At 44.4% G+C, this 21,692-nt stretch overlaps 7 protein-coding genes across 7 annotated transcripts; 3 read left to right on the plus strand and 4 right to left on the minus strand.

The window, feature by feature from the left end:
* Positions 1-1,080: 1,080 nt before the first annotated feature.
* On the minus strand, positions 1,081-3,265 carry FOIG_08375 (uncharacterized protein). The gene is made up of 10 exons (XM_031208408.1): positions 3,079-3,265; positions 2,940-3,013; positions 2,612-2,893; positions 2,451-2,556; positions 2,163-2,393; positions 1,945-2,115; positions 1,805-1,888; positions 1,687-1,757; positions 1,500-1,636; positions 1,081-1,446 (listed from the first exon to the last, which is right to left on the minus strand). The coding sequence occupies exons 1-10, from the start codon at positions 3,243-3,245 to the stop codon at positions 1,204-1,206; spliced, it is 1,566 nt and encodes a 521-aa protein (XP_031061414.1). The 5' UTR covers positions 3,246-3,265; the 3' UTR covers positions 1,081-1,203.
* A 1,362-nt stretch (positions 3,266-4,627) lies between these two features.
* On the minus strand, positions 4,628-5,914 carry FOIG_08376 (uncharacterized protein). Its single transcript, XM_031208409.1, has 4 exons — positions 5,585-5,914; positions 5,421-5,513; positions 5,180-5,363; positions 4,628-5,124 (listed from the first exon to the last, which is right to left on the minus strand). The coding sequence occupies exons 1-4, from the start codon at positions 5,809-5,811 to the stop codon at positions 4,705-4,707; spliced, it is 924 nt and encodes a 307-aa protein (XP_031061415.1). The 5' UTR covers positions 5,812-5,914; the 3' UTR covers positions 4,628-4,704.
* A 296-nt stretch (positions 5,915-6,210) lies between these two features.
* On the plus strand, positions 6,211-7,301 carry FOIG_08377 (uncharacterized protein). Its single transcript, XM_031208410.1, has 2 exons — positions 6,211-6,844; positions 6,901-7,301. The coding sequence occupies exons 1-2, from the start codon at positions 6,288-6,290 to the stop codon at positions 7,175-7,177; spliced, it is 834 nt and encodes a 277-aa protein (XP_031061416.1). The 5' UTR covers positions 6,211-6,287; the 3' UTR covers positions 7,178-7,301.
* Positions 7,302-9,122: 1,821 nt separating this feature from the next.
* FOIG_08378 (uncharacterized protein) lies at positions 9,123-10,683 on the plus strand. Its single transcript, XM_031208411.1, has 4 exons — positions 9,123-9,322; positions 9,371-9,799; positions 9,856-10,131; positions 10,202-10,683. Exons 2-4 carry the CDS (start codon positions 9,581-9,583, stop codon positions 10,577-10,579), a joined length of 873 nt encoding a protein of 290 aa, XP_031061417.1. The 5' UTR covers positions 9,123-9,322; positions 9,371-9,580; the 3' UTR covers positions 10,580-10,683.
* Positions 10,684-11,983: 1,300 nt separating this feature from the next.
* FOIG_08379 (uncharacterized protein) lies at positions 11,984-12,815 on the minus strand (the record flags this gene model as incomplete). Its single annotated transcript, XM_031208412.1, has 4 exons — positions 11,984-12,247; positions 12,305-12,385; positions 12,441-12,641; positions 12,705-12,815. 4 exons carry the CDS (start codon positions 12,813-12,815, stop codon positions 11,984-11,986), a joined length of 657 nt encoding a protein of 218 aa, XP_031061418.1.
* A 2,431-nt stretch (positions 12,816-15,246) lies between these two features.
* FOIG_08380 (glutamate decarboxylase) lies at positions 15,247-17,141 on the plus strand (the record flags this gene model as incomplete). The annotated part of the gene is made up of 5 exons (XM_031208413.1): positions 15,247-15,470; positions 15,520-15,547; positions 15,737-16,342; positions 16,401-17,018; positions 17,088-17,141. 5 exons carry the CDS (start codon positions 15,247-15,249, stop codon positions 17,139-17,141), a joined length of 1,530 nt encoding a protein of 509 aa, XP_031061419.1.
* A 2,983-nt stretch (positions 17,142-20,124) lies between these two features.
* On the minus strand, positions 20,125-21,215 carry FOIG_08381 (uncharacterized protein; the record flags this gene model as incomplete). Its single annotated transcript, XM_031208414.1, has 2 exons — positions 20,125-20,248; positions 20,308-21,215. 2 exons carry the CDS (start codon positions 21,213-21,215, stop codon positions 20,125-20,127), a joined length of 1,032 nt encoding a protein of 343 aa, XP_031061420.1.
* Positions 21,216-21,692: the final 477 nt, after the last annotated feature.

Here is a 21,692-nt window from a genome sequence, read left to right on the forward strand (position 1 = left end):
TTAATTTCGAGGATTGTTTGTATGCTGGAAATACTAAAAAAGGTTGTCTGAGGGGGGTTAATAATGGGTGCTTATTTAATGCAATAGGGTAGTTAAGTTCAAGTTCCTCTCATCAATAGTCAGTATTATGTCATATATTAAATATTTGAGATATGAGCTATCAACGAAGAAGGCAAGCTCGGGAATTATTGGATTCGGCTTTAGCCCTATCAATGTCTCTGTGAGATAGATCTTGGCAAGCCCGAGGATCCATTCTCTTATCTTGCTCACAACAGCCGAGCTTAGGATTGCCGGTTTAAGCTTAGCTGCTATTTCAGGCGTGCAGTAGGTGACGCTTCCCCACAAAATAGAAAGCCTGCAACACATACCGTTTCAGGCCTGTCCACTTTTCAGATGGGAGCCTTGTAGGGATACGCATAACGAAAGATTTGCAAGATATCAATGTGAGTTCGTTTTAGAAGTGGACTCACCGTGTAGGAATAAATTCTGTACCTTGGAAATTAAGTGAGCCACTTGCACTGCAGATTATAAGGTCGTATACGCTTTGACCTCCAAGCCACTGGCCTGAGCCAGGGCGTCCTTGGCTTGACAACACCTCTTGCCACTGGGACCTGGCTACGACTGCTGCGCTGCATGGCAGATAGCAGTATATGATATGCACCGCTGTTGGAGAGCGTTGGTTAATGACTGGAATAATAAACTAGAAGGGTAGCGTTGGAGAATCTCATCCATAATAGAAGGGACCTATGGCTACGGAGGAAGACATGACTGTGACTGAACTGAAGAGATAGATGTTGACGAGTAGGTGGAGATCATATAGCCAAGAAGTGGCTATTAAAAGACCTAACACGAGCGGATAAAAGGTACTATAACTAACACAACTAAACATGTTATTGTGGTAAGTAGTTGTCATTTATCTACCTATTCTTCAGGGAATCTTTCGTCAACCGACGACTTGACTGATGGAAAAACAGATCTTACATCTTAGTCATGTACTAAGATAACTGCCAGTTTGGGAACACAGGCGCAAAATGGTGTTCGATATACGCAAGAGAGCACTGTTTCAAACTCTGCATGAATTGGGTGAAAAGTGTATTATAGACGCTGGGACGAGCCAGCCTATTGTTGATATGGCCAATATACCGTAGCCAAGTAAGAATTACTCTAACACTTCAATCTACAGTATAGGTTACTCCATCAGCACTATGCAGTTTGGTCGTGAGCTATGACGTGCGCCTTTTGTCGCTTATCCTGGTCGCATTGCTCGACATCTTCTTCCAAGCCCTCAATGACCTGGACATCTGAATCTATATCGACGTTCCTGAGAGGAGAGAACTTGCCGCGACCCTCGGACAGCCATCCGGCAATCATTGCAACAGCCAAGCATGTCATGATCAAGACGGTATAGTTCATAGTGTCGGCAGTCAAAGGATGGGTTTGCGGGATCTAGCGCACTGTCAGCCCCCAGAATGAGCATTAGGAATGGGACAGGGACACACGAATGCCACGATGATAACGAGGACAGAGTATAGAATAGCGACAATGTACACCGGGTTTGACCAAACTCCAAAGTCCCAGCGAGGACTTGCATGGAGCATTGATCTTTTGGTCAACAGAAGGACGAGTGCGGGAAACCCTGTTGCTATATTAAGAATGGAAGAACCAAGAATGAAGCAAGGGTCATACCGAAGCTGATGATCTGGCAAACAGCTTGTGCACCTATTATAGCGTTGAATGCGGTGAGGGAAAAAAGATAACTGGGATGCGTTAGGAAAGCCTCAACGTTGAAGACTTTCTATCTCACATTAGACCAATAGCAAACACAATCACACATGAGAGGTTGATTGACCACACAGGAAGGTTTGTGCTAGGAGACAAGTGCACCAGCCTTGTGAAATGTCAGCTGTGGATATTCTGTTGGGATGGAAGTCGTTCAACTCATACTTGTCATTCCAAAAGAGACCATTATCTCGGGCGAATGCATAACCTTGACGACTCATCGTTATGGCCGAACCAAGAGATGATGCGACCATGTTCACGAGTAGAATGCAACAGAACACTATTGCTGCTGCCCGGCTGCCAATAGCGAGTCGAATGATTTCGAGCACGGGGACCCTGCAGCGCGTTAGCAATATCCAGCAGGACCAAGCTATCGCTCTCACCCAGTAGATGTTGCAACAATAGCATCCAAGTCTTTGACAGAAAAGCCAAGGATAAGAATCCAAACAAGACCAATGGCAAACTGACTGAGGATGACGATGATCATGATGCGGGGGAGAAAACGCTTAGGCTGTGGAATCTCCTCAGCTAGGTGCGCTGGGCCATCGAGACCCATCAGAGTTGAGAAACTATTCATTAATCCGAGTAGAACTGCGAATCCCGTAGAAGAGTATCTAGTTACCACTTGATTAGCAAGCTGGACGACGAACGCATTTTCATCTGACACGAACCCGGTTCTGTCGCTCGTTTCTACAAAGACGAAACTCGCGGGAGCCTTTGGAGCCTTCACAAGGAGCAATACAGAGAAAGCAATGAAACCAATGACGGTTGCCCAGCCTCTATTAGTCAGCACATCGACTTACGGGAGAGTAGCAGCGATACTTGTACTCACAACCAATATTCTCCAGCGTGGGGATTCCCCTCAGCCCAAAGAGATTAACGAGCCAGCAGCCCATTGCGACAATCATGTATGCGACGAAAAGACGCCATCGAACAGTCACGTCAAAGTCCGCGTCACAGAGATTGATCAGTGCCAGAAACAAGGTGGCGGTAACAGCACAGCAGGCCGCGTGAGTCAGGACCCAGCCAGCATAGTTCAGCCAACCGAGAGGATAGGCAACCTGTCGCCTGTACTTTTCAGGGGTGAGAAAGACGGCGTAGTGATAAGCGCCGCCTGGCAAATATCAGTACGGTTGACAAGCTGTGGATGGTCGACATACCAGCAGTAGCGAATCTTGCAGAGCATTGCGCGAAGACGAGCATGATACACATGACGCAAAGACTCGACGCCGTGCTTTAAAACAGGTTTGTATCAACTTCGGCATTGAAGACGATGCGCGGAAGGGCTTCCAGACTTACTAGCCATAGACGAGAGTGGGAAGACCACCGGCCGAGAGACTTATGAACAAAATAAAGGATATTCCACCGAAGGAATTGATGGTAAGCCATCCTATGCTTATGCCGCTCCAGAGGCCAAAAGTGTGCGGAAGGTGTTGACCTTTCGAGGGATTGATCTGAGTAGCCATAATGAATAGTTAGAAGGAGTTATGGAATGACTTTGAGATACTAGGGAGCTGCGGCAACCGTCTTAAGTATTTATCATCATCCAGCTTCTGTGAATTCACGAGCGAAACTTTATCTGTATCGCAGGCTGTTGTAGTATCACTATCATCGTCTAGCTTTTTAAAGAGGCTCTGTGATATGCTAAAGCCATCTGGTATCCCATCATCACTATGAGAAGTCCATTCAGTAATTCAAAGTGGCACAAAATGCGGTTCGGTTAACTGATTGTTTAGCGATTCGATGTTGAATATCGGACTAATCCAAGACAGGATATCATAGTGCTATCAATGAAAGCCCTCTAGGTGATATCAACTGAATGTGAAAGAGATAAGAACCAGGAGAGATAACGCCCGTAGTCATCATAGTTCTTGATTGGACAGATTCTTCCAGATAAGCACTAGTAGGCTCACTTGTTAGCTTGAACTACGTTAATCGAAGGCTAACGTTAGGTGAATAATAGTTAGATATGGTTTTATCAGTAAACCCCGCATAAAGTTGCCCCACATTCCTTGCTAAACCCATCGGCCCTCAGTAGCACTATCTCCTGCATTATGTGTTCTCGTATGCCATGTTCCCCGGAGAGCAACCTATTTCTTGACAAAACAAGCGATTGGGAGGGACCGTATCGAACAGAATATGGCTAGTATAAGATCTAGAGATGCATGTAAGAAGAAGCCTGTATCTCGAAGCCTTTAGCTAATTACGTACATGGCGTTGGACTTGTCGAAAAAGACGTCGAAGGTGCGATGAGGGCGAGCCTGCAAGCCTGAATTGTCACTCTCACGGAGCTGAATGTGGTAGTAATACCATAGAGTGAACAAATTAGAATGCCTTTGCTTGAGGCTCGATATATATAGCCTAGGCAGCTAGTTCTGCCTGAACTCTGAGTTAATTAGAGTTTTTTGTTATGTTAGCTTGATATATCTCGTAGAGATATTATTAACTCGAAAGGATAAATCTTGATATACGATGCTACTTGCGGGCAAATGGTGTTTAAACTCAGGAGAGGATGTCCGCCTTAAACAGGAGATTCAAAGCGATGTCTTTCCGGCGCCCAAGAGCGTGGTCCTGGTTCTGCACAGGATATGACAATCGGTTGATGTGAATGCTGCGGTTAGACCGAGAGATGTTGGAGATGACAATAAAATTTAATAACCTACCGTAGTGTTTTAAGGACTATAATGGATGAGATTGTGTTTTTAATTATTTTCTTGTCGCATTAAATATTGTTTAGCCTTCACCTGACCATGGTATTAAAGCAGGACAAAATGAATAAGGAATTTCAACTGGCACTAGATGCCCCTTTGCCCCTTATTTGTGCGCTGATTGATATAGACGAATATTCGAGTAATACAGACAGAAGAATGTACTCATCTCATTTCAAACTAAATCTAGCACGAAAGATGTAGGCATCCCGTGTGTCTAGGCTACAACCTGCCCTTCAATGCTCCCGTATCCGAAAGGATCTTCATTACTGCCCAGCATGACAATAGGATCTTTCATATCCACATGGCCACAATTTGGGTGACTAACCGAGTAACCCAACAATGACTGTACCTCGGGGTCGTAGTCCTTGATGACCTCAAGAGGAATAGCCAAGTACTGGTTCTCATCCGCCCGGTATGAGCCACGAACCATGTGACAAGAAAAGATGTTGCGTCGCTCGTCGGTAATGTTAGCTCCAGCACCATGCCACACGCTACCGGTGATCATAACAGCATCGCCCTTTTCCATCTCGGCCGTCGAGCACATGGACCTGTCGGCAGGTCCAGAAATGGCTGCTTCGGGCCAGAGGTGAGAGCCGACAATGACTTGGGTGGCTCCATTCTCAAAAGTACATTTCTGCAGTTAGGTCAGCATGCTGATCAGAAGAGAAAGTAATACTGCCAACACGCACAGTGCCTGCAACAAGCAACCCTAGCAGAGAACTCTCCCCGCTACCTTCGACATGGTCAAAGTGTTGAGCCATGTCGTCCCGGTGGAGGGGCTGAGCCTTAGATCGGCCACGAGAAAAGGCTTCCGATACGGCCAAGACGGGGTTAGACACGCACTTGTATCGCTTGCCATCACGGAAAGGGTAACTTTGTGTCTCGTTGATTAGATGAAAACTTCGAACGTCAAGGGAATACCACGCTTACGACTCCTCTTTCAGTAGCACCTTTGATGCCTCGCGATAGACAGGATGGTTGATAGCTTTGTGGGCAAATGTTGGAGACTTTCCCGCGAAGCCACTGCACAATCCATTTTAATAATCACTCACAAAAGAAAAAAAAAACACTTGAACAGGATATGAGTTACTTACCTCAGAGGCGGGTCAGTAGGAGGAAACAGGGTACCCTCATACTTGCCAACCTTCTGATAGTGAGGGTCGGCCTCTGCCTGGATTCGATCTGCCTCTTCTGGTGTGATGAAATTCTTTATGATGATGCCTCCGTCTCTGCGTATCACGCTGACAATTTCTTCGATGGGGGCCGTAGCTGGCAACGCCGTGATTTCCGGGTTGTTTCGCTGATGGGCAGGGTTAGGCATTTTGTCAAAAGGCTCAATAAAGTAAAATGAAAGAAAGCTTAGTTGCAGGTGGAAGACGACTCCAATTGTAATTTTTGCTCTGAATGAATAATACAATTGGGTTGATAAAAGCGATATATATGCGCAATGCTGCTGTATTATCCTAATTATAGCAATACAGGTCAGAAAAACGGATAGGAAATGAGCCAAAAGAACTGATAGCATTAATACTTCCCAACCCGGAAATACTAATGCTATCAGTTGCGAAAGCCAAGCCATTCAAGATCTTATCGCAGTGGGGCTGTCACAGCATTTCCGAGGGTAGTCAAATACGATGGACAAGTGGATAACTATCGCTTTCGGATCTAAATGCCTTAAGTACCACGGCAGTATAAGAAGCCTAAATGACCAGGTCTACAAGGGAAATACCGACAAACATTCAATATATCAAAACCATCTTGTTCCTCTCTTGTCTATTGCTCATATCTACCGCCACTATGTCTAGTGTTAAGAGATTCGTCGCTTCAGCTCAAGCCCACGATGTCCTTCAGACTCTCAAGGCAGATGGCATCGTCGTTATTAAAGGTGCAGCCAAGACCGCAACGTTAGACTCCGCTCTCCATGAGATAGGACCGCTGGCTGATGGTCAAACCTTTGGTCTGATTGGCAAGAGTCGAACCTTTGCCACCGAGCTTTTGATGAATGACCTCTTCATCGACCTTACAAAACGCCTTCTCACTGATACCTGCACTATTTACTATTCTGACGAAAGAACTGTTTCTACTGCTGAGCCTCAAGTATCTTTTACGTCTGCCTTATTCTCTAAGCCAAGGTCTTCCGGCTGGGGGCTTCGCCGCCAGGACGATTGTCATCACACCATTCATCCCGCCAAACGGGAAACCGATTTTGGTATCGCCTATGCAGCGACTGACATCACCAGAGATAACGGTGCCATTCGAGCTGTCATCGGCTCCAACATGTGGAGAGACACTCGAGATCCCACCTCTGCTGATGAGACTCTAATCGAGTTGAAGAAAGGGGATGCTGTTCTTTGGTGAGTTCAATTCATAACTTTCAGATATTCTCAAAATTCATTCTCACCATTTGCAGTCTAGGGTCTGTCTTCTACGGCCAGAAGCCAAACACCACGAACGAGGCTAGTCTGTTGCTCAGCGCCTTCACGACGCCAGGATGGTGCCGCCAGGAAGAAAATCAGTATTTAGCCGTACCATATGAGATTATCAAAACGCTCCCTAAGGATATCCAAAGATTTTTGGGATACTACGTCAGCCTCCCCTATGGAGGCGCAGTGGAACACATGGAGCCGCTTGATTTCCTTGCGGCCGACGGTGATTGGACTAAGTATGTCCCCGTGGATCTAGTCTGAGATAAAGGTCAGCGAGCAGCATAGAAACACAAGGTGTACTATTACTAGTGAAATATACCAAGTTACCTAGTATCATGTTATAATTTAACCACGAGCTGCAGAGACATGGCATCTGCCATTTTGTGGATCTTGTCTATTGCTACTCCTGCTTCGTGCAAAGCTGTGCTCAAAGGTGCTTCAATTAATATATGACAGAGATACTTTGGCACTAGAAGTCTCGTATTCACGAAGGATACTCTTCCGTTCGACCCGGCAGTCCCGCAAGACTCAGAAACTTGCTCGGAACCCTTCAAATCATGTTACAAGGAGTTTAGTTGCATGGAAGTCTACTGTGGATGGTGTTTCTCAAGGCCTTGGTCTAAATGAGTGTGAGGGTTGGCTGTGTATAAGGGAGTAGAAGAACCATCCCCGTAACAGGGAGTTTTTCGCAACGTAGCGACATTTCCGAGTTTCTTTTAACTGCGTGACGAGAGAGACGTTGATGATGACTTCTTTGTAAGCAGAGTTCTTTTGGCTAATTAAGGTCAGCCGTAGCATCTGAAAGGAGATTTGTCGACTGTAGTATGAGTATTGTCTTGTGTGCACCGTTAAAAACGAGTTAAGCAGGAAAAAGGCAAACTGTGATGAAGTGATTCGTCGTCGCCGTATATACACAATCAAACGATAGAGGGACAGACAACTAGATGTCAAGAATTTACTAAACCCTAATGTAACCCCTACAGATTATAATTAGTTAAGGCAGATATATACAGGTGGAATCTTATGGTAAGTTTAAATGGCTTTTTCCGTATACTTGTTTATTTATTTAAGTGATGCCCCCAATTCTCGAGGCCGAGACCGAAGTGATTGATATTGAAGCGTATAGTGTAACTAGTAATGCGACGTAAAGAAATGCATTTATTGGAGTATCCAACTCTAAGAAGAAAAGAGTTCACCGTTCTGTCTTACAAACAGAAGGTAAAGTCGGCACGTAATGATCCCAGAATCTAGGGAAATACATCTATAAATTAGAAAAGTCACTAATATACGTTACTAAAACCTTTAGGGGAACAACTAATAAACTAGAAGTCTAGTGCCAGTTAAGGAATAATATTATATCTTATACTTTATGCTGCTATCTAATATATAATAAGATATTCTATTTAAAAGCTATTTATAATACTTAAGGTTTTAAATATAGAAACTTGTCTTTATTAGATTTATATTTATATATTATATAAGGTAGTATACTATATAGGTATTAGTTATTTTATCTCTTAATAATTAAGTAATATATATTAGGCTTATTAATATAAAGAAGTCTTATTAATAGCTAATATGTTAACTTTTATAAAGTATTAAATAATATATTTTATATATTAAAGGTAATTATATAACTTAGTAAAGAATAAGAGTAATAAATATCTTTTAGCATTTAGGTGAAGAATTATATAACTCTTTTACCATTTTATACCCCTAATTGCTTAGAGCTAACTCTTCTTGTATTTAATAAGCAGGGCAACTTACCTAAACCTATAAGGATATAATTTAAAGAGGGGTATTAATTCTTATATTATTTATATTTTCCTGCAATAAAGGCAAGTAGGCAAGATCTTACCAATGTGTATTATTTGGAAATTGTAATTAGAATGAAGAATAAATAGTGGCATAGTGATCGTACTCGAATTTAGCTGAACCTTGCTATGTGCACGGGCCAAATTCTGTGTAATTCGGCGTATTACAGCGAGCCCTTGTTACAGTAGAATGTTCAACGCGGTCTAACAGACGTCGTCGTCAGATAAGTGTGACAAGAGTAGGGCGTTGTAAATTTACAATTAGTTTCGGATGTCGGCGTCACGTTATAGCGAACCAACACGAGCCCAGGAGCCGGCGCGTGGCTGGCGCCGTTGGCTATCAGGTGGCGTCTCCATGCCTCCACTGATTTCACAATGATTTCATCGATCGGACCGGCCAGAATAGTAATATCTGTCTTCTTCTGGCTTTCAATCTTGGCAATACTTGATCACTTCCATAAACAACACAGGACACTTTGCTCTGCAGCGGAACCTCTTTCAACTCGAAGTAGATACGCTGGTGACATGGGTATATTCCATCATCATTCATCACGCACACACAAAATATGCCCTAATCCCTCTTTGAATAAAGGTATAAAGATCCACTTATCACGATGCGAAGTTTGCTAATAACAAGCAGATGCCCCGAACGATTTCGTTGGGGGCATGACGTTCTATGACCTGAATATTATCATATCTGGAACATGCGCTGCATTTACCATCACCGTTATGATGGTCTTCAAACAACTTCATGCAATACATCTTTCAAACACATCAGAGCAGGTCAAGTAGGTAGATTCCAAAAAGGGTTTTGTAAATTGATCGCTAATCAGAATTTGCTTCCGGAATTATGCGCATTAGTACCCTCATCACCATGTATTCTCTCATATCATTCCTTTCAGTCTGCTTCCCTACAGCGGAAGTATATATCGATCCCTGGGTGAGCCTCGTTGAAGGTCTCGCCTTCTGTTCGTTCTTCCTGCTCCTTTGCGACTACGTCTGCCCCAACATCAATCAACGCGAACTCTTTTTTGCGACGAAGAAGACAAGTGGAGTAAAATGGTTCAGGGTATGATGGCTGGAAATATCTTTGCATCTCAATGCATGCTAATATTATATAATCAGATTCGCTGGCTCATGGTCTTCCAAATGCCGATCGTTGCACTTATTGTGTCAATCGCAACTGATGTCACTGCGGCTGTCGGGATCTATTGCCGATGGAGCTTCATGCCTCATTTTGCCAAGTTTTGGCTACGCTTGATTCAGATAATCTCCTTGGTCACCGCCGTACTGTCTATTCTACAGTTTTACCACTTGCTGAAAACAGACCTTACACAGCGCCGACCTCTTCTGAAATTAATAGCCTTTAAGATCATCGTATTCTTAAATTTTGTACAAGGAGTAAGGCTGCCCGTCCTTGCCAGCTTGTGCTGAAAAAAGAGAAACTGTTGCGCTGATTGCCCATTTTTAGATACTATTCTGGGTCCTTACGGATATTGGGGTACTGAAAGAGACAGACACGTTGACCTTTGCAGATCTCCATATCGGGATTCCTAATTTACTTATCTGTATAGAGATGGCCCCTCTGTCGCTATTCTTTTTATGGGTATATTCCTGGCGCGTTTATGTTAAGAATAGTCACGGAAGCTATGTAACAATGGACCGACCTGGCCAGCGCCCGAGGCTATACCATGGAGGTCCAATTGGTGTTCATGCCTGGCTTACCATGATTAAACCCTCCGGCATTATTGAATCTATCTTGGTTGTGTCTGGACGGAGTGGTCCACCAACGGATTCTCTCGGTCAGGATGACAGAGTTGATAACCAGCCCCTCAATCCCAATAGGTAGCGTTTATCAACGAAGTGTCCAGGGCCAGTTATATAGGTTTTAATTAAAGAAAAGCTTAAGGAAAAAGAAAAGAAATTAACTAAATAGATCATTCCAAGTTAAATGCTATCAAGACGAATACCCGTATATAAGCAGCAAGATTCAGAATCAACAAGTATGTAAAATATATTAAGCCCTACAGGGGGCTACAAGGGGATTACAGCTTTACCCCCTGGAAGTGAACTAGAAGGAAGAGTGGCAGGCAAACAGTTATATATGTTTACAATCGATTATACTCGCCTCCTATTGCATTAGTAGAGCGCTAATGGAAGATGGCTAATCCAGGAAGTAGCTGTAAATTCTTATTTTTAATTAAAGAATCTTTAGTAGACTATCTAATATCGCCTAGATAAGTAATTCTCTATACATAACCATGCACTAAATCCATAACCCTAAATATTATGATTCGTATTATTAAATAAAGTATTTAATAAAAAAGTAACCCTAAGAGTCACCAGATTAGAGCAGGAATAGTCAGTTATAGATACTTAATAAATAAGAAATCCCTTAAAGGCATAAGGGAGTAGATTGATATACGAGATCTATTTAAACCGGGGATGCATATAACATATAAAACATATCTAATAGCATTTCAAATCCAGCGTTTCAAATTTGTTTTATATAAAATATGATTTTGGCATATTTAGTTGCTTTTGGAAGTTGTTTGATTGCATTTGACCTGTGGCAGCGCTGAAGATAGCGGTAGTCTAGGCCAGGCATATACTTTGGCTCAGCAAGAGGAATCTCTAAACGGCAATCACCATCCAACGGTACTGGCTAGTCTGTCTAAGAATTGACATCGGTTTTTAAGCATCTTCGAAATACGCGATCATTTCCTGGCACAGCTTTGGCAGTGCCTTCTCTGCCTCTTTTCAGGCCCCCAAGAGTCCTGGTCAATGCAGCTGCGTGAGGATGATGGTGGCGATGGACACGCGTCGCTTTGGGGCCGGTAATCATTTAGGACAATGCTGATTCCGCCACGGAAAACTCCCTTCCGAGCAAGCTTGAAACTATACAGATGCGCCTTTCAAGAGTCATGTCCCACGCTGATGACGCCCCACCCTCGCACTCCTGCCGGTTACCTAGAGATATATGGCCGTCAGGACGGCTTGCTTAATGACCTCCCCTACAGTCGCTACATCTTCATAGGTCTTCAATGCAAATGCTCCTCTATGCAAAAGCGTTGAATGCGGTCCCAGAGGCCTGAGCTTGTAATACCGCATAATTATTATCAATGCTAAATATACCAGCTTCGTTCTAGTGGTTAATAATCGCAATCGACTGCCTAAACACCAGAGCTATATACGGTATATTGGCATCCTTCCTCAATTTTGACTTCACAGCTCGAGTCATCACTCGTCAACGTCAACACTCGGTACCATCACCACATCTATATTTCTTTGGCTCTTCCTCTTGAAGCCTTTTTTCGCACGAAATGGCTGCCTCCCACTCTCGCCTTTCTCGAGCTAAATCCCTCTTACACCACTGAATGGTGATGATGCCCCAGATGGTGGTCCATATGAAGGGGACTATCCAAGCGACGCCGTATGCAACCGTTGCAGGTACTTGAGGAATGACTGAGATGATGGTCAAGGGAATGGCGAGATTCAGGGCTGTGATGGACCAGAACTAGGACTGCATGTAAATCATTCGTCGGAAGCCAGGGCTAGCTTTGTAACGGGCAACCAAAGCTTCTCGGTATGGGCGGCCACCACCGGGATTGACGGCCACAATATCCTCGATAAAATAGTACACACCGGGCAGTACCTTAGTCGGAGAGTTAGCATAAGAGCAGCCTCTGTGATTCGATATGCATTTGTACCTTTTCTCCTCTGGCCGTTGAGCTAATTCGAAACGGTGCTGCCCAGCCCATGTAACTATACAAGGTGATGAGAAACAGAACGCCACCAAGACAGTAGAGAATCTCTGGAGCAGGCATGCACAACACTCGCAACCAGACATTGTGAGGAGCACTTCCGACAGTAAAGAGGGCAGTGACAACAGTGATGGTGAGGACCGATACCTAGGTCAGCATGTCAAAGCACCACCGATAATTCGTTCCGAGAGGTCGGTAGAATCTATCAACTTTCATCAATCGGAGCGTACGGATGGCGAACTCGAGATAAGTAGGACCGCCCCAAATGGTGGCCACAATTGCAAAGATGATCCATCCCTCGACTTCGCCAGCGTAGCGCATGCCGTAATAAAGAGTGATTGGAATGACCGATGCATTGACAAAGACTAGAAGGGCAAAGATGAAGAGCTTCCAGCGCTTCCAGCCTTGGTGTTACGTAAACGGTAGTTGTGGAAGCAAATGAGGATTCTCATCGCAGTACTCTAGAATGGTCGTTGCTCGTCGCCGGTATGTTTTCTGGGTGGCAGCTCGGGAATGGTAGTAGATGTCGGCTACGTGTCGCTGGGCATACGAGAGGTTTCGTCTAGGCGCATCCAAGCTTCGCCGGGACATTTCTGCGAAAGTTGTGTCGGTTGTGTGTCATTGAACAGGTTCTAGAGGAACATCAAAGCGCACGCGGTCGGCGGATAACTGGCATGACTGGGAGGGTCCAGAAGGGTTCGCGGCGCCAAGGGATCCAGTGGCTTCTGTAAATGAGAGCCCTGAGTCGGGTAGGATTTGAAGACTGCCTTGATTCACCTCGTACATTGACTTTACTGCGAAAAGATTGATTGGAAAGGTAACTCAGGTGTTGATGGTGTTGAGAAAAGGAGCAAAGGTGAGTTGAAGACACGGCTTAAGGGCCATAGGTAGGACAAGACTGGAATGAGTAGGTAGGAGATCAGGAAGGGCTATTTCAGTGGCAGGATTCATTATTAGGAGCTACAGTAGCTATATGAAAAACAGGAAGCTTGACTGTCGAAAGTCAATAGTGAAAGTATGTGGAGGCTTCTGATTTGCATAAAATTTGTGTAGGTTTATTGATGATGGCATCTCGCTCTGTGAGTCTGTCAAATGCGATCACTTCTTTAACCACGCACTGGCGTCAATCTAGGAACGATGAGATAAGTTCACGAACGTTAACCTTGGAGATTGCGCTAGAGTTGAGGCCGGCTACCCAGGGACCTCTTTGAAACGAGGCAATATGGAAGCGACCGGTGATTTGGCTTAGGCCGATGCTGTCATTCTACCTATTCCAGTTGTGAGAGGGAGCGTACTTTTGTTAACGCTAGACAGCAGTAGTACCAGTTCCTCTACTCGGGGGTAGCCGCTATCAACACCTGTTCAGCGCGCCGCTAGGGACGCGGGGCTTTCTACAACCAATCAGCCGAGGATGGTTCGCTAGCGCATAATGGCCGCCTGATAATGATTTCAGAGGGCGCGCCGGGCTAACGGTTAAACCATATCTTCTGTAGTTGATGACTTCAAATGAGGTATCTTCTCTAAAGAGCGGATCTAGAGGTGCTACTACCCTCATGGCTATGCCATGTGTAGCAGCAGGAAAATCCACATTTTTCGACCAATCACTCATTAACAATAATCAGTTCACAACACCAATGATCCTGTTACGACCCTCGCAGTCACATCACGTGCAATCCTAGTAGGCACCATTAGCCTTCTAGGAAGCAACCGTGACCTATACGCAATCACTTCGTGATTGCTCAGAGTACTACGTGATCACTCTCTAGACACCGTGGCCACCATCAAGTATATAGACCACATTCTTTAGCAATTTCATAGACTCCAGTTATCAATAAACCTTCTTGATGACAATACAACTTAACACGGAAGACAATTTTCGCCGATGCCTTCGTTTGGAGGTCATTGTGATGATAGCAATAGTCTTGCTTCTATTCCAGATGCGACCAACCACAGCATCAGATTGCAGAACAGGGCGGCCGACAGTATTCACTTGAGCCGAGCAACCCGAGTTCATTGACTTCATGATGCAAATATAGATGCACCCACAACAGTCACGGACCCCTGCGAACTCAAAGCTGGATATGGTTAGCTCAGCGCTTCGTAGCCTTTCTTTGTTGAGACTGTATGAGGGAGGTGGTCCGATCTGCTGGTGACTGGATGTGGATACTATGTAAGGCGCTGTGCTCCCTTCAGACACATGTACCTTACGCTCTTAAACAATACATCATCTTCCACTCCCGTAATATTGCTTTATCATTCTAGCCCTGTAGCTGCACCGTCCCATAGCTCAACACGTGCGTGCTGTGCCGTCTTTATGTTCCATGTCGTTACGATGACGTCTATATCGGCCACTATCGCCATTTTCCATTGGGCGACCATAGCCTATCGAGTTTATTTGGTTTTTCTCATGATTCTGTTCTCAATTAGTACGGCATCTATGCATACCAAAACTACTGGTTTTGGCAGCCCCAAGTCTCCTCTTGTGAGCCCAAACCACTGACTAGCGAGATCCACGACGCAACGGTGACGCAACGGTGACGCAACCCCTATCACAGCTGTGCGGCTGCTCTGCTTCCAGCTTAATAGTGACATATGAATTTCTCTTTAAGTACAGTCCACGAAGCTGGTGGCCTCCCGGTTCCCATCCCTACTCTTGAGACCAACGTCAAGGATATCATCAGGAGGAACTCATCACGACCACCTCCACTCTATCAATAGAAACAGCAGCGCAGCACCCTCATACATTGAAATCATGGGTCATCTTTCCGTCGTCCATACTGCCCGCTCCCGTGGCTCCAAGGCATCTCAGGTGCAACTCCCTGACAAGGAGGATGTCTTCACAACCGCAAGCTATGGCTCGCGATTCGCCCGCATGGAGTTGCCACGCCATCAGATGCCTGAGAGTGAGATGCCTCGTGACACTGCTTATCGCTTGATCAAGGATCACCTTAGCCTCGATAACAACCCCACCCTCAAGTATGTTCTGGAGTCATAATCCTGATCATAGTGACACTAATTTTCAAAGCCTGGCCTCCTTCGTCACCACCTACATGGTAACTTGCCTCAACCACTGTCTTGCTTTTGCGATTAAGCCACTGCATCAACCTGTGAATTTGAAGTCTTAGCTTTAGGAAGTCGCAATACCCTGATCGCATGTCTATCAACCCATAGTGTCCATCAGTCAAATCTCTCGCTAGCAGACACACAGACTAACATGCGGATGATTCCGTCCAAATATACAGGAGGACGAAGCCCAGCAGCTGATGTCAGAAGCATTTCCTAAAAACTTTATTGACTACGAGGAATACCCCCAATCTGCCGACATTCAAAACCGCTGTGTTAGTATAATGGGCAATCTATTCCACGCGCCTGCTGGCCTCTCTGTCGGAACTTCTACTATTGGCTCGTCAGAGGCCATTATGCTCGCTGTTCTCGCTATGAAAAGAAGGTGGAAAGCACGGAGACTTGCACAGGGTAAGGCCACTGATAGTCCTAATTTCGTTATGTCCTCGGCAGTTCAGGTCGTCTGGGAGAAGGCCATGCGCTATTTTGAGATCGAGGAGAGGTTTGTTTATTGCACGTCCGACCGCTATGTCCTTGATCCTGCTGAGGCTATTAACCTATGCGATGAGAATACTATCGGCATCTGTATGATCCTCGGCACGACCTATACCGGCGAATACGAAGACGTCAAAGGTCTTAATGACCTTCTTATTGAACGGAATATTGATATACCTATCCATGTGGACGCTGCGAGCGGTGGTTTTGTTGCCCCGTTTATTATCCCCGACCTCGAGTGGGATTTTCGATGCGAAAAAGTCGTTTCTATCAACGTCTCTGGCCACAAGGTACCGGACCCCCTCCTGTTCTTTTGAGACTTTCCATATATATTGATTATATGACTAGTACGGTCTTGTCTACCCTGGCGTCGGCTGGGTCATCTGGCGAGCCCCAGAATACCTTCCCCAGGAGCTGGTTTTTAATATTAATTACCTCGGGGCTAACCAATCGTCTTTTACTCTTAATTTTTCAAAAAGCGCTTCCCAGGTTATTGGCCAGTATTATCAACTGATCCGCCTTGGTAAACATGGTTACCATAGCATCATGAGTAACTTGACTCGCAACGCAGATTACCTAGCGGAGGCAATCGAGAAGCAGGGGTTTTTAATTATGTCAGAGCGCAATGGAAGAGGATTGCCCCTTGTAGCCTTCCGATTCCGCACCCTGGAAGAGGGTGGCGAGGATCGTCACTACGACGAGTTCGCGCTCGCACACCACCTTCGTTGTCGAGGCTGGGTGGTCCCTGCGTATACTATGGCGCCCAAGTCTAATGTCAAAATGCTTCGCATTGTCGTGAGGGAAGATTTCACCCGGTCGCGTTGCGACTCACTTATCGAGGACCTTCTGATCTGCCACCGTCTCCTCAAAGATATGGATCAGGAGACCGCCAAGATGTTGCAGGAACATATCAACAAGCACGTCACGTCGACAGGCAAGGGTGAGAAAGCTCACCCTGCCTACGCAGTTAGTCTCCCTGTCTCAATTCTGCTCTTTCGGCCAGTGTCAGTGTGAGGTACCGCTAACACCGAATAGAACGAGACACATTCTCTCCAGGGCAAGACGGGCAAGACCCACTCAGTCTGTTAGAGGAAAAGGGACGCCCACTCAATAATCGCCCCGGCGTAATACGGTGTCTTGGTTCAGCAGAGGAGATGTTGTTGAGAGTGTGTCGAAGGATTTCGTGGAAAGGAATTTGAGGGCAAATAAAATGAACTTATTTAGTCGCATACATCTCAAACACCGCATGGCAAAAGTTTCGACCGCATATCCTACATAAGGTAGTTTTAATATTAAGCTGGTATCAGTAGACTAGCAAGCCTAAGTAACCTACATACGGTACGAATTAAAGCTATGAACTCTCACCCTCAGAATTACGCCTTTCGTTAACCTTAGCCCGCTGAACTTCCATGTTTCCTTCCGGCCGTGCAACATATACCGACTTGCATAGTGGACAATTGACATGCTGCTTTTGAAGCCATAGGTCGATGCACTTCCTTTGCAATAAATGTTCGCAATTTAATCGTCGAACGGTATCTAAGTCTCTAAAGACTTCAGGACAGATCGCGCTATAGTGTCTTAATACTGGTAGTCGGGGAAAGAAATCAGAACATACCACACTTCTAATGAGTCGGAATTATGCTGGGCTATGGCCGTCTGAGATTTAGATACGCGAGAAACTTTGTAGGTTTGGGATGGATTGGTGGAGTTAAGAGTCTGGAGAATAGTTATATCGCTCACAGCATCCCCATGACTCTCAACATCCACCTGTGCCCTAGGGCGTTGCCTTCTTTGGTTAAAGATGCACTTCCATCGTCAGTGTAGAGATTCAGGTCACTAGAAAAAGAATACTGACAGGCCAAAGGCGAGGAGGACCGCTACCACCACTACAGCCGCAACAATTAGACCGAGCATGGGCCAAGTTCCGAACCCGGAATTGAACCTACCTGTCGTCTCTAAATTTAAGCCGCTGATTTGGTTCATGATATATGCAGAGGAGGGGCTATGTGGATAAGAGCAGGAGCCGCTATGTCTTGCCTCTGTCCTCTCAATTTATGCTCGGCAAGGGCTAGATGAAAGCCGAAAGGGTTTTGTTCTTAAGCTGACTTTGAAGTTCAGACAGGCTATTTGCATTTCCTACCGTAAGTTAGGCGACACTTTCATCGGCCCACGAAGGTCGGACTCCGATGCTTCCGTTCAGGATTACTTGGTAATAGGACCCACAAAGGATCGGGTTATGGTCCATGGCAGCCACACCGACGGGCAGAATTCTCCTATACCTCACACACTTTTCTCTCCCGCCATACTTCACCCCATTCGCTTTCTTTACTCGATCATTGGATTACCAGCCTTCAGTTGGTCGCCATGAGCAGATACCCGGTCCTCCCAGGGATTATGCTTTCATTGGTAGCTTAAGAGACTTCGCTACGGCCCTCTCGTAGCATTCAAACAGCTTCTTGTTAATTACAGTAGTTTGTCCATGTTGACTGTCCTTGCCTGCCCTTGCCTGCCCTTGCGACAGTCAAAGCCGTACGCAAAAGGGTTTCATCTTCAGTGGACGGCACGTCCATAACAACCTGTCACCGGCCGTACTCAATTCGTCTAAGGTCCCCTCTCGGGGTATTAGGACCTTGTTTTCGATGTGACGCCACTCACTGGTCGAGACCATGCCTAATTTCTACTGGGATTGTGATTGGGACCATTTCCGCCGCCGCTACTGTTTGACACGTCAGCGGCGTGCGAATTGTTTTTGAAACATAACCAAGTACATGCTGCTGCCAGTTTTAAAATATATAATCGGAGCTATTGAAGCGGGGAATGAAGGAACAGTAGCAAAGTTATAGCCAGGATGTCAGGTTTTTTCTCTGTTAATGTATTATGATGTCAATATAAACTTCATACCTTGCTGCAGTGTTTTATTAAGCTTTGGGTTGCTGGAGCACACCATGGTGAAGCTGGGAGAGCCGTAGAGACGGGTTTAGTATACTACGGATGTTGGGGCCCAGGCTTTAATAAGTTGAGCAATGCAATTTGAGTTGTCCATTTATAAAATAATAATCAAGTCTCGTCGGATGACGAGCTTGACCGGGGTGTGAGAACTGACTTGGTGGATAAAAGAGTAGACTGGCTGAGTCCGGAGAGTTGTTTCGTACCTACCGAAAACAGATAGTACTGCCGACACCACAGGGTCTAGTCGCGACACAGCCGCATCATCACGTAGTGCATGGATACGTGATTAGGCTCACATTAACGGCGTTTTATGTAAGGATTGCCAGCTATCTCTTTAAGTAGCACAAGCCATCAACGGGTCACTCGCCTCACTTAGCTAACTAACCACGCTGGTACCTGCAGGGTATGTAAAGTTTTATTACATACCTATTTAATTTCTTATGACCAAATTTATTAAAATCCTAATATATATAATCCTTAGCCTATTATAATTAAAATAATAAACTCTCTAAAGATATAAGATAGCTTAGATAATTATAATTTTAATATCCCTCCTTTAAGTAACCTTATTAATATTTAATTTTTTATATAAAGAGGGCTATAATAATTACTTTCAACCTTTTAACCTATGATATTATAATTTTATTATTAACCCTTTATCTAAAGAATTACTTAAATTATTTTAGCTTTTTATATTTATTTGTTTTATAAAATTATAAGTTAAATATACTAATAGCTAGGTTATTTACCTACTTAAGAAACTATAATTTATAATTAAGATAAATTATATGAATTTATAAAAAAGAAAATTAATAAATAAAAATAAAATAAAATAAAAATAATAGATTATTAAAAATTAAGTAATTAAATAAACTAGTTATAACTTAAGAGATTCTTATTTTATTTACTTATTTATTTAATATATATATATTAACTATATTAAGTTATATTTTCTTTCTTCTTATTGTCTTATATCTTTATATTTTATCTTATTTATTTCTTTATTTTATTTACCTTAATTATTTAGAAAAATGTCCACGTTGTCCTTTTAGCTATATTTATAATCAGAGAAAAGTAACAGGGTAAAATAACTTAAATAATTAATACCAATCCTATCCTAACCTTAAGATATCAAGGTCTTGGCTAAGAACTTTCCACAGTCTGCAAAAGCAAACTCTCTCATCGTCTCATTCCATAACGCATTTTGAAGGGCTACTCCACGCTGCTCATACATAATCGGTGGGAATCTAAACAAGTACTGTTAGCACAACTCATGATATATCCATAACCACTCGGGGAAACTCACGCCTTAGTCTTGCCCTCGCTGACAAAGCTACCATGGCTCTCGGCCCCCTGCACCTTCACAGCATCCACATACTGCCGGGCACCAACTGTGGTAGTCCGTCCAAGAACCAGCGATGCCACATATAGCACCGCTTCTTCCATCATTGAGCGCTCTGCATGTCCAAACTGTGTTCCTCTGCATGCCCCGGGATTCGATACGTTGATAATAACTTCATTTGAGGGTATGCGCTTACTTAGTTCGCGTGCGAACATAACTAGCAAAGTCTTGGTGGTCTTGTAGGCCTCCCACGAGTTGAAATAGGCTGGGCTATCCATTACTTGAATAATAGGCTCTGAATCTGTGCCCTTCCAGTTTGCATAATATGATGTGTCGGAGCCAACGAGACTTAGACGCGCTGGTGATGTGGTTCCACGCTTCTCTCTTAGAATAGGAATGAGAACGAGAGCAAGAAGAGCTGTCGAGAGATAGTTAATCTGGAAGATAGTCTCGTGACCTGTTTCCTCTGCGCGTTCATAGTTGGGTTGGCATAGACCTGCATTAAGGATGGCGATGTCTAACCGTGGCAATGTCTCGCATCGTTTTGCGAAAGCCATAATCGAGTTATAGGACGACATATCAACGACGGATACTTCGATCTTTGCGAAGGGGAATTCAGCCTGGAGTTTCTTTGCTGCAGCATCGCCTCGCGGTTTAGATCGAACGGCAAGAATCATGTGTGAGAGGTTAAGTGCAAGAAATTGGCGTGCGCTTTCAAAGCCAAGGCCAACATTGGATCCAGTAATTAGAGCGACTTGGCCAGATAGGTCCACGGTGTTTGGGATAGAGGGGATTGATTGGAAGAGCTGACGCCATATGAATGCGAATGGGGTTGTCTCGCTGGCAGCTTGGTGCTTGAGATTTGCAGACATTGTGAGACTTGGTTGTAAAAATGATTTATGACTAGTAAAACATATAATGAGTCGATTGACTTTTATAGCCGTTCTCTGATTAAATTGGTGGATGGTGCTCAAGGTGCTGAAGTAGATGACTTTTGGTGGCTTCTAATGAGCATGGTAGAATCTTGCAAAGTTCGTGTAATCAGCCTTTGAACAGCGTTGTTTCCAAAGCAAAGTGGGTAGCAGTGGAATATGACATAATACGGAATGGCATATGCAAACCCTTAATAATTCTCGAATTTGCAAAGAACCTTTCGTAACGTTCTTGCCAAGATCGAACGCCAGGTCTAAAGAGTTTAGTCTTTTCAGTAGTTTACTCGGATGATTCCGTATTATCCCCGAAAACGATTCAGTGCTGAAAAGGTCTTGAATAAAAGTGGATATGTATACGAGTCAGGGGTCATAATTCTTTGTCTCGCTTGTCCCGTTATCCGAAAACTGATTCCAAAC

The sequence above is a fragment of the Fusarium odoratissimum genome, assembly GCF_000260195.1.
Source record: "Fusarium odoratissimum NRRL 54006 unplaced genomic scaffold supercont1.13, whole genome shotgun sequence".
Classification (NCBI taxonomy): Eukaryota; Fungi; Ascomycota; class Sordariomycetes; order Hypocreales; family Nectriaceae; genus Fusarium; species Fusarium odoratissimum.

Excerpts from the sequence above, each read along its gene's own strand:
- FOIG_08375 (XM_031208408.1), bottom strand. The coding sequence starts at position 3,245 with ATGGCTACTCAGATCAATCCCTCGAAAGGTCAACACCTTCCGCACACT. Across the intron at positions 1,637-1,686 it reads TTGCCAGATCATCAGCTTCG|GGTTTCCCGCACTCGTCCTT; the intron begins GTATGACCCTTG and ends ATATAGCAACAG. Across the intron at positions 1,447-1,499 it reads TCGTTATCATCGTGGCATTC|ATCCCGCAAACCCATCCTTT; the intron begins GTGTGTCCCTGT and ends ACAGTGCGCTAG.
- FOIG_08376 (XM_031208409.1), bottom strand. The coding sequence starts at position 5,811 with ATGCCTAACCCTGCCCATCAGCGAAACAACCCGGAAATCACGGCGTTG. Across the intron at positions 5,364-5,420 it reads GTGCTACTGAAAGAGGAGTC|TTACCCTTTCCGTGATGGCA; the intron begins GTAAGCGTGGTA and ends CGAGACACAAAG. Across the intron at positions 5,125-5,179 it reads GGTTGCTTGTTGCAGGCACT|AAATGTACTTTTGAGAATGG; the intron begins GTGCGTGTTGGC and ends ACCTAACTGCAG.
- FOIG_08377 (XM_031208410.1), top strand. The coding sequence starts at position 6,288 with ATGTCTAGTGTTAAGAGATTCGTCGCTTCAGCTCAAGCCCACGATGTC. Across the intron at positions 6,845-6,900 it reads AAAGGGGATGCTGTTCTTTG|TCTAGGGTCTGTCTTCTACG; the intron begins GTGAGTTCAATT and ends CACCATTTGCAG.
- FOIG_08378 (XM_031208411.1), top strand. The coding sequence starts at position 9,581 with ATGCGCATTAGTACCCTCATCACCATGTATTCTCTCATATCATTCCTT. Across the intron at positions 9,800-9,855 it reads GTGGAGTAAAATGGTTCAGG|ATTCGCTGGCTCATGGTCTT; the intron begins GTATGATGGCTG and ends TTATATAATCAG. Across the intron at positions 10,132-10,201 it reads TCTTAAATTTTGTACAAGGA|ATACTATTCTGGGTCCTTAC; the intron begins GTAAGGCTGCCC and ends GCCCATTTTTAG.